The sequence below is a fragment of the Glycine max genome, chromosome 6, assembly GCF_000004515.6.
Source record: "Glycine max cultivar Williams 82 chromosome 6, Glycine_max_v4.0, whole genome shotgun sequence".
In the NCBI taxonomy this organism is placed as follows: Eukaryota; Viridiplantae; Streptophyta; class Magnoliopsida; order Fabales; family Fabaceae; genus Glycine; species Glycine max.
Genome location: NC_038242.2, coordinates 8,040,417 through 8,052,489, shown reverse-complemented (window position 1 = coordinate 8,052,489; position 12,073 = coordinate 8,040,417). Strand labels below are relative to the sequence as shown.

Sequence of the window (12,073 nt, the reverse complement as noted above, 5' to 3'; positions counted from 1 at the left end):
TTTCACATATCTGGTGCCTGTTCCTTGATCACAGATTAGATCGGTAGGAATATACAACTTTTTCCAGAGTCAGTGTGTGAGGTGCTACATAATGCTTCATGATGATATAAGCAGTGGTCCCACTTCCATATACGCTCAATTCACTCACATATACTCAATTGTGTTTTTGAGTCATCATTTGTGAAATTAATTCTCAATGACATTAAGTTTATAAAACTGATTTTGAAAAAGTAAATGATTAATTTTCGTATGCTTATTCATGAAAACAAGTTTGTCGTAAAACTTAAGTGTAAATTTTTCTAGTTAGTGTTAAAGATATTTTTTATTACTTTACTGTGTGTTGAACTGCTTGGTTATGTGCTGTAAAAGATTGGATGTACGTCACTTTGAAGCAAGATGAAGTGGCTTATTTGTCTTTTGAGACATTTGACACGAGATAATGTATATAAATGTGTGTAATGAATGCAAAACCAAACACAATAGTTAAACCATGATTTAGAGTTACAATCAATTTTATTTAACAATAACCAAATTTTAATTTGTATCTTTATAAAAAAAAATTACATTTGATGGGAGGTAAAATCAATTCTGGGACGTGTGACTATGAGGCCCATCATACATAGGCATTGCAATACCAATTTGCAATGATCAATATATATATACCACTGAACATCAATATAAAGACTCCAGGGGAAACACAATTTGTTATCCGGTTTCAAGAATAAAAAAAATGTGTACTGAAGATGGGAAAGTTTAGACATGCATTATGATGTCTAACGTTATGATGATCTTATTACTACTGGCACTACTAAAATAGTTATAATTTTGGATGTTGATTCTAAATCGGTTTTAGAGAACTGTCTTAAAAAGGTTCAGGGTGACATTTTTGTAATAAAATGAAACATAACAACACGTTTGTGAAGAACCGGCTTTGATGAGGTATGCAAAATGACGAAATGGTAATTTTGTATTCTGGTACAAAGACGGTTTTGTCCAAAGAATCTAGCTGATAAAAAAAAACAAAGAATCTATTAAAGTTGAGCAGTATGCGTTGTATAATAAAACAAAGAATCTAGTGAAAACGTTATATTCGGGTGATAAATTTATTAGAAAAAAATCCACCGATAAATTCACTTACCTGACTTCGAAAAGAGTAGGAAGCGAGAATCAGCTTGTATTTTAATTTACAAAATAAAATAAAAAAACTTAATTCATTTTATCCTAGAATAGTCGATGATTTACTACCTCCTAATGAAAATAATCTCACGAATTAATGAAATGTAGTCTCCTTTAATCTAATTCTCCCTAAAGTAGTCATAAAAAAAAATCTCCCTAAAGTAAGCTAGGATGACATAAGAAAGCCGAAGATGAAGTTTACTGAAGAGTTACTGGAATTTATTATTATTTTGTAACAGGGAGGGGCCTGGCCCCAGGATTTTTATTTTTTGTTACATAGAGAACGGATTTGATTTCTTATCCCTCTTCCAACGGTCTCTGTACTGTTCTTTCGAAAACCATTTTTATAATTTTTAAAATTAAATCACAATCTTCCAACTTGATTTAATCGCAACCGTTGAGGATATGTATCTCATCTGTTTTCTTTACATCTCAGCCGTTGAATCTATAACTTGCACGATAGTCCGAAATCCCCTTCTCTCTTCACAGATAGTTATTCCCGCCTGGATCTGGCTTCCCGCCTAAATCAAAGCATCAAAGCAGATTCTTTGAAACAGTGGGAGAACCTACAAAGCCATTGTTTATGCAAGGTCCATCAAAGCAAGCGTGGGAGAACCTACCAGGTCCATCAAAGCAAGCGTCTTCTTCCACAAGCTAAATGAAGTGTTTATGCAAGGGTGGATTCAATTCAAATCAAAGGAAAACTTACTAAAACTTTTTATCTTTGTCCACACAAGGTAATTCTCTCAATGAGTGGCTTTGTAGGTTCTTTTCAAAACCTTATTTTTTAAGTGTCATTCTAATTCTAAAAATGTAGATTTTGGGATTATTGTTTTACATTTGGATAACGTTTTTGTCATTTCTTTTGCTTTGGGATTATTGTTTTTTCACTGTCATTCTAAACCTTGTTTAGATAAATTTTAAATATAGTCTTTGATTTGGGATTTTTCTTTTGCTTATTATTGAAAGAATGCAAGTTACAGATTCAACAGCAGAGATGTAAAAAAAACAGATGAGATACATATCCTCAATGGTTAAGATTAAATCAAGTTGAAGGATTGTGTTTTAATTTTAAAAATTATAAAAAACGATTTTCAAAAGGACAACACAAGTACAGTTGGGAAAGGAACAACAGAGAAGACAAATCCATAAAGAATTGGGTTAGTTGTATTTAATTCAAACAATCAAAATTACATCCAATTAAATTAAGAAAACAACAATAAAAATTAAGAAAATAATAAAACATACAAAAATTCTACAGTAAAATGTTATGTGTGTATTTGTTAATGTACACCTATTTCTTTTTTAGCAATATATTAGCAACTTACACCTTATTTTTAGAGAATCAAAGTTTATAACTTGATAAAATATTCCCGATTAATTAAGTAGTGTACATCAGCAAGTATCCTACTGATTTGCTAATAAACAAGCACCCGCATGCATGTGTTTTAGAGTGAGACTTAACAAGTTATACTTTGGATGTACTTTTTCTTCCTCTCAACTTAAATATAAATAAAATAATTAGTTTTACACTAATTAAAAAAATTAGTTAACATTATTTAATTTTACAAATCTCAAATACAAAAATAAAATTATTCTCAAAATATTCTTTATTAAATTTTGATATCATGAATAAAAAAAACTCTAAAAAAATACAATTAAATAAAATATATTTTAAAAATTATATCATTGAATAAAATAAATTAATTAAATTTATTTATATTTTTAAGTCTAACATACTAAACAATTTTTTTTTGTTTATATTTGAGCCTAAAGAGAAAAACTTATTAACATACTTCTTGTTAAAGTTCGACCAGACATCCACCCGATGTGAACCCATCTATATAAGCACTTACCACCTCGAGTCAGGGCTCGACATAAAAAAGCGAAGGCTAGCGGCACTATCCACACCACCGGGCAGAACCTGCTCTGATACCATGTTAAAGTTTAGTCAGACATCCGAAAGGTCTCCTTAAAAACCGATTCATAAGGGGATGGTCTACCCAGTTACATAAGCACTTATCATGCTTGTTAACCACCTGATGTGGGACTCGCAACACGCTCCCTCGAGCCAGGGCTCGTCACCACAAAGCGAGGACTAGCGGCATTATCCACACCACCGGCCAGAACCTGCTTTGATACTATGTTAAAATTCGACCAGACATTCAAAAGATCCCTTTAACATGGTATCAGAGTCCGTTTACGTGTTGCATACACGAGCGTACCTATGCATTAGGCAAGAGGGCCATGGTCACCCTCATTTTTTTAAAATTTCATAATTAATATAAATATTTTAATTATAAAGTTTTTTATTTTGTTAATTTAATTTTAATTATCAGATAAAATTTTGCTCTACTTTAAAAGGTTTTGTTAGGTGGTATGGTTGGCTTTTTTTTTTTTCCGTCCATGAATGTTAAACTTTAAAAACATATAGGATAAATTTTGAAATTTAATTTAATTTTAATGCATTTGAAATTTTTAAATTCTTTTATTAGTAAAAGTGTAGAATATATTCAATAATATTGATATAAGCAACTTAATGTATCTCATTTTAATCTTAAATAACTCAATTAATTTTGTTTGCAATGAGTATTTTTATTAACAACTTGTTTAATTTACAAATATTTAATTTTTCTCTCCTAAAAAAAATTATGTGTAATTCGATCTATCTAATTTTAAGCATATCAAAATCATGAGTATTAGTTGTTTATATAAATAACTCGATCTATCTAATTTTAAGCATATCAAAATCATATATAATAAACTCATGAGTACTATTTGTTTATATAAGTAACTCTATTTAATTTTAAGCATATCAAAATCACATATAATAAACTAAAATAATATTTTTTTGTTAAGCAACTCCCAATGTAGATAGTCTAATAAATTCTTTTATTAATAGAACATATCATTTTCAATTATGTGACCAATATAAACTTGTACAACTATATTATAAGATTTTAATGGCCAAACATTAGTAATATTAAATAATTTTACATTATTATTCAATCACAAATAATCATTTATATAACTTTTAAGTTTGCTATTATAAAAATCAACAAACTTATTACACATTGATTTATTGATTAGATGAATATATAAAACTATTACACTATTAATGCATATTTTTTTTTTTTTACATTTTAATATTAGCAAACATGTTTTGATACTTTTATTTGTTTCTTATCTCATAAAATGAGTATTTTAATTTGTATTGTAGGCGTGAAAAATGTAATTAATTTAGATATTTGTTTACATAATTTAATTATTTTAATTTTTATTATTGATAGTTGTGAGTGACAAATAGAAATAAATTTTCAAAAAATTTGTCATTATTGATCCATCCTAATTTTCCATCCTGAGTCCTTCCCTAGTTACATAGTTAATAAAAAAACAAGTCTAACTTATAAGATTAGTTTAATGGTCGAAAGAAATGGTGAATTTGAATCCCTCTTATTAACAAAAAATAATAAATAAATAACTAACACTGAGTTTTAAAAAAATTGAGTTATGTCAACCTAATATACAGAAAATTAGCATTTTTATAGTCAAAGATCATCATGGTTTCTTTCTCGTTGCCTTGTCTCCATCTACTTTTAGATAAAATTTCACCATGCAGAAATCATTATCAACTACATGCATGATTTGAATTTTATTTTAAATGAAAATCGAATGAAAGCAAAAATCATATATATTTTTTAAATTTAGTTTGGGTGATTTTTCGAAGAAAAATCGAAGAAAGGCGAACCACAAATATTTTTAGTATCAGTTTTAGTTTTAGTCTTATAAATGAAAGAATGGAGATATTAACTTTTAACTAAAAATTAGACCTAAACCACTACATAAAAAAATAGACTTAAACCAATAATTCAACGTCATCATTTCTAAACATGATGACTTTTTTTCTTAAAAAAAATACATAAATTTATATAAAAAAAATTGTTACGCACTGCTCGGTCTAGATTGACTGAGCTAATTAATAGGGCTTAGAACATTAATTAAATTTTTTTTTGTGAAGATCACAAAAGAGTTTAAGAAAATCATAAATAATATAATTTTATATATATCAATAAAAAATTCAGTTTAATTCTTTAATCAATACTCTAAAGTCACTAATTATTATTTGCCAAAAAAATATGATTAACACTATTTTAGTATTTTTATATTCATCTAAAAAATATTAATATAGCAGTAAAAAAATTAATATAAATTCATGTATATAATTTATTTTTCTGAGATATGTATATGAGTGTTTAAATAAAAAGGAAAATAATTAATTTACTACTTAATATTTAGGTTATGTATACTCCTTGGTCTTTAAATTTTAAAAAATATGCAATGTGATTCTTGAACATTTTTAAGTATTCATTTCTATCATTAATTTTCCATCACATAATAATGAAAAATGTGTCTTTTTTTCTTAAAAATTAATTTAGGACTAAACCATGGTTGAATGTAAGTGAGAAATAATAAATTAAGAGATCGTTTGTTTACGTTTTCTATTTTTTTTTGTTTCCAAAAATTTATATAAAAAATAGAAACAAAAAAAATGTTTTTTTTACTGTTGCTAGAAAATAAAAATAAAAAATCATTTTTAATATTAACATAAATAAAATAAAATGAATTTTTTTTCTTTGATCAAATATTTCCGTAACTGTCCATTGTATTAAACTATCAATAACGCTCTCTATTTTTTTTTGTGAAGATCAATGGTACTAGTAAATCTTTGTATTTGTTTTATATATATATATATATATATATATATATATATATATATATATATATATATATATATATATATATATATATATATATATATATTTTAATGAAGATCATTAATTCTCTGTATTTTATTTATATTCTTTTTGTGAAGATCAATTAAATACATTGAATCCAAAACTATGAAGTGGAGTCACAAGGTGAAGCCATCTACCCCAAATAGTGGGAGTTACAAATTGAGAATTTGACTTGCTGACCAGCTACTACTATATCTAATCCCTCATATTCCCCATAATACCCCTGAATCTTTGAATAGACGAAAATACCCTTCCCCAACAACCCCCTTCCTTTATAAACTGTCATATCCCTATTCTACGTTAGACCATTGTCAGTGTTTGCGAGATCATAGATAGACACACACACAACCACAATGGCTGCCACTGCTTCCAACTCTCTCCTTTGCACCAAAACGCTAGTCCCAACCCTCCCTTCTTCCTCCAACAACCTCAACAACAGCAACCTATGCTCCTCCTTTCCCAGGCCCAGGCCCAGGCCCATCCAGGCCCTGAACAACTCCGTGACTGTAATAACCGACAAGAAGTGCGAGGCAAAGTGGGTGGTGGACAGCTGGAAGTCCAAAAAGGCTCTTCAACTCCCGGAATACCCGGAGCAAGAGAAGCTCCAGTCGGTGCTCAAGAGCCTGGAAGCCTTCCCTCCGATTGTGTTTGCCGGAGAGGCCCGCAACCTCGAGGAGCGCCTCGCCCAGGCTTCCATGGGAAACGCGTTCCTCCTCCAGGGCGGAGACTGCGCTGAGAGCTTCAAGGAGTTTCATGCAAATAACATTCGTGACACCTTCAGACTCCTCCTCCAAATGAGTGTCGTCACCATGTTCGGAGCCCAAGTGCCTGTCATTAAGGTAATACCGTAGTTTCAAAAACCAAACTGATGATCGACTTGGCCAAAGACACTGGATCAATGTCTTGTTGAACTCCATGTTTGACTGCTTGTTTGTGTTTTAATTAGGTGGGAAGAATGGCGGGTCAATTTGCGAAACCGAGATCGGAAGCGTTTGAGGAGAAAGACGGGGTGAAACTCCCAAGTTACAGAGGAGATAATGTGAATGGAGATGCTTTCGAGGAGAAAACGAGAATTCCTGATCCTGAAAGAATGATCAGATCATACAGCCAATCTGCTGCGACTCTCAATCTTCTGAGAGCATTTGCGACGGGAGGATATGCTGCTATGCAAAGGGTTAGCCAATGGAATTTGGACTTCACGCAACACAGCGAGCAAGGAGACAGGTACGTCCTATGAAAACCTTTTCTTTTTTCTTCAATCTGTGCATCTTTTTTATTTTTTCTTGAACTTTTTTTTTATTTTATCTTTTTATTAATTATTTTCCTAGTCTATCCTTACTTCTTATCTTGTTCTATACATTTTTATTATATCTATGATACCAAACAAACCTACCAGCTTTTCTACGTAACCAAATAAACCCTACCAGCATTTAGTCATGATTTTTATTCCTCAAAATAGGGTTGAACAACCTTTTTCTTCTTCAAAATTGTGTTATGTGTACAGTGTCAATGTCTCTCGTCGATCAAAACACGATAGATTAAAATTTTAATTTTAATAAAATTAATTTTAAACGCGCGCTAGCTTTATTATTATTTAAGAGTTTTATAATTAATTTTACTCTATTATTATTTAAATAAAATAAATCTAATTGTAGAATATTCGTCATATATAAATATTTTTTGGAACAACATATAAATAAAATATTTGTTTTGATGTTTTTTAATTTAATTCTAAATAAATTTATTATTTTGTTTTTTTTAATTCTAAATAAATTAATACGATCTCATTGTTTTTCATAAAAAAAATTCAAGGGACCTTATTGCCACCATGCCATGTCATATTAATAAATAAAGTTAAATAATTTAATAAAATTATTTTTTAGAGGAATTTAATAACATGATTAAATATTATTAAATGTTTCTGTTACATTCATGTCTATAGTTCCCTCTTTTTTTCCATAATTAATGTTTGAAACATCCCACTAACTCCTCTCAGTTTTTCTCTATGTCTCTTCCTATCATATTAAAAATCTTATTATTCTTATATTTTTTATTCTATTTCTAGGTGTTTAGGAGTTTGAGGTGATAATTAAACTTTTTCTTAATGTTTACTATCATTTCCATGATTTGGCTCCCTTGTGCACTTTCCTTTTATATCACATTTTTCGGTTTATAGGTACATAACATCTACAATGCACATCTTGTACTGGTTTATCTAATTCTAACGAGGTAAAAAGAGAAAAAATGATTAAATTAAAAAATTTAGTCGTTGCACTACAGCTACTTGTTTGTTTGAAGTCCCTATGAGAAAAAGTTCTTCATTCAAGTCTTTGCATAAAAAATGTTTTTTTTTTTTTTTGTATGGCAGGTACCTAGAGCTTGCTCGCCGAATTGATGAGACCCTTGGGTTCATGGCTGCTGCTGGCCTCACAATGGATCATCCTATAATGAAAACAACCGAGTTTTGGACTTCACATGAATGTTTGTTATTGCCCTATGAACAATCACTCACTAGGTTGGATTCAACTTCTGGTCTCTACTATGACTGCTCCGCCCATATGCTTTGGGTTGGTGAACGGACTAGACAGCTCGATGGTGCTCATGTTGAATTTCTAAGAGGGATTGCTAATCCCCTTGGAATTAAGGTTACTTTGGACATGCATGTTTCTTCTAAAAACAATTGCACTTTCATCTTATGAACGTGTACATGCATGCAGAACCATTCATTCTTATGCTTTGTATTTTGATATGTATCTTGATATATAGTGTAATGATTGATGAAATAAAATGGAACGATATTGCAGGTAAGTGATAAGATCGATCCAAAGGAGCTTATTAGACTAATAGAGATCTTGAATCCCCAGAACAAGCCAGGGAGAATAACTGTGATAACGAGGATGGGAGCTGAAAATACGAGGGCGAAACTTCCACATCTGATCAGGGGAGTACGCAATGCGGGACTAATTGTATGTTGGGTCAGTGATCCTATGCATGGAAACACCATAAAAGCTCCCTGTGGACTCAAAACTCGCCCCTTCCATTCCATCATGGTACAATATTATTGTCACTGATTCTCTTTTGATTGATTATAAGAGAGTCGTGCATGCTTTTCAAAACATACATTAAAATCGTGATAGTTATCATAATAAAACCGTATAATTGTTCTTAAAATCATCATGTCTTTTTGAGTTAAATCTAATTATCTGAAAGGCTTTGAGAAACAATTAACATCAATGTTTGTAATTGATGAAGTATCAAGTAGACATATTTTTATTGGCTTTAATGCATGGTTGTGGCTGCCTGCCGATCGCGAGTAGTTGTTGAAAGTTTGATATCTAAACTAGCCTGAATGGTTGGTTACCAAACCTGAAGGTTATATATACTATTTAGAACCAGGATTAGTAGGTCAGAAAACATCTGTTTGTAGCTAGCGGCTGATAGTGAAGTGAAGTATGATAGCTTATATATTTGGTTATTTGATAAACAGAGTAAGAAATGTCATTGTAGAGTTGGACTGCATTTCTTTATCAATCAATAGAATCCATGTGTAGAGACTAGGGGCCCTCTTTAGGTATTTAGGGGTCTAAGCCCAAATTTTTTAAAGAAATTTAAAATAATATTAAAAATCAATTTTATATTAATTTTTTAGATCTCTAAGGTATTAAAATTATTTATTAATGCTTTATAATCAAATTATTTTAATATGTGCATATATGTTGCTGCATGTGTGTTTGTTGTAATCTATAGTTTTATACCTTTCAATTTCACTTTCAATTATTTATTTATCTCATCAATTAATTATTAAAATATTAAAACTTAACAAATGTGTTCATTATCTTGCTATCTACATAATCATGGTAGAGACAAATAAAACATAGTTTGGTAATATTTAAAATCTCTTCAATCTCCAAAAAAAAAAATCTATCATTTGAAAAAATAGATTTAATATATATTTAATCAAGTCATGTTGAGATATAATATTTTAAATTTATATAAAAATTAATATTTCTTCTCTCAAAATTTACTTCCAAACACATTATTATCTATTTTTTGGGGGGGAATATAAGAAGCATATGAGAGTAAAGGAGACGAAAACCATCTCATTTTAAGGTAAGGTGTTGTGAATTCCTGTGCCACAAAGGATAGCTGGCTACAGAAATCAAACTTAAGGTTTTCATTTTCCAATCCCAAATTGAACCAACCTTGATTGATTTTGAATTTTAATTCTTGCCAATTTTAGAGAACCCAACATCATATGTCTGCCAACCTTGATACTTGATTCTTGATGCCACTAATTTATATTTTCACTTTTCAATCACCACTTGAACCAACATTGACCGATTTTGAACATTAATTCAAAACCAACTTTAGAGAAAGCAACATCATATGACTGTCAACCTTGATAGTTGATATTTGATTATTGATGCCTCTAATTTATTGATGCCTCTAATTTATATTTCCCCCTAATGGGACAGGAGGAGGTGAAATCATTCTTCGACGTGCATGAACAAGAAGGAAGCCACCCAGGTGGGGTTCATCTAGAGATGACAGGTCAGAATGTGACTGAGTGCATTGGTGGGTCAAAGATGGTCACCTTTGATGATCTCAGCTCACGCTACAACACTCACTGTGACCCCAGGCTTAATGCTTCACAGTCTCTTGAGCTTGCTTTCATCATTTCTGAACGCCTCAAAAAGAATAGGATCGGGTCAAATCTGAACAATGTTTTTTCTCTATAGAATGGCTTTGCTCCTTTTCCTTAAGTTTTATATATATGGACGCAACCAACAATGTTATTGAATAATGTTTTGTGGATAGGAGAGGAGATAGGTATAATAGGTAGCATGTTAAGAAAAGAGAAATAGAGAAATAATTAAGGAAGATCAAATGACTGTTTTGTATTAATGAAGTATCCATGAATGTTATTAAACTTGGACATGGACCATTTAGATATAAAGCTTGCATTGTGCACTTTATTTTATTCGTATATATTGACTAGTAAAGCAGTCATGTTTTTTAAATTAATTGGGTGTACATGCTATATATCGACGACTCCACCTAATCTACTTCTACATTAATCATTTTTCATGGCATTTTTATGGGTGTCAAGCTTATATTATTTTTGTGTATGCTTCCGGGACAAGTCCATCTCACGATGAAAGGAGATTAGATTGTTACTCTCAAATGTGAAAGAAGATATTTCTAAAAAGTAACTAATGAAATTACTCATGTTAATGCTTAAAGTTAAATAATCTAAATATATTAATAGGGTAAATGAATTTTTATAAAAATTTTTATACAAAAGCTTATTTATTTATCTTGCTATCCTTTATGACATGATATATGACGTGTGTTACAATTATTTTAGATTCTCATTGCATGATGAGAAAATAAAAAATGATAATTACAATATTCATAGTACAATCATATGCATGATACATGCATGTATACTTATCTTTAATTGAGGAACATGTTTATTAATATAAGACTGCTTTAAAGGATCTTTGATAAAACGTGTGAACATATGTTAAGGAAAAAGTATTTTTTTAAAATAAAATGCAAGCATGTAACATGTTAAAAAAAAAAATATTTATGTAATTAATGAAAAAAGTAAATATTATTTTGTCAATCTTAATCAAATTTATGACCACCTGGTTGAATTTGTCGAGAACTCCAGTCATGAACTTTGAAATTGATCTCACAGGAAATCAAACAATATGGTTGTGACGTTGAGGAGTTGGAGTGCCTTCACAACTCTTATGCAAGTTTTCCCTAATAATATGATGTGCCGTTTTTTATTATTACTTTTCAGATGCCTAAAAAAATATTACCTTCCAAATTACTTTTTTTTAATATTACTTAAATATATTTATTTATCAATTTAAAATTTATTAGTATTGTTTTAATATTACAAACATGTCCTTTTTAAAAACATTCTACTAAAAAATATATATTTAATATTAAAAATGTATATTGACTTATTTAAATACTATACCAAATGTAAAGGGGAGGGCACATAGTCAACAAAAAGTTTTCTTCAAGGACAAGCTACTAGGTTGGCAGTGGCAGACACCATTGCTAAGGAGAGATCGATAACGTGG

The 12,073-nt window shown here is 30.0% G+C and overlaps 1 protein-coding gene across 1 annotated transcript; it reads left to right on the top strand.

The window, feature by feature from the left end:
• Positions 1 to 6,294: 6,294 nt before the first annotated feature.
• On the top strand, positions 6,295 to 10,901 carry LOC100809016 (phospho-2-dehydro-3-deoxyheptonate aldolase 1, chloroplastic). The gene is made up of 5 exons (XM_003527851.5): positions 6,295 to 6,811; positions 6,919 to 7,196; positions 8,341 to 8,617; positions 8,777 to 9,022; positions 10,448 to 10,901. Exons 1-5 carry the CDS (start codon positions 6,326 to 6,328, stop codon positions 10,709 to 10,711), a joined length of 1,551 nt encoding a protein of 516 aa, XP_003527899.1. The 5' UTR covers positions 6,295 to 6,325; the 3' UTR covers positions 10,712 to 10,901.
• Positions 10,902 to 12,073: the final 1,172 nt, after the last annotated feature.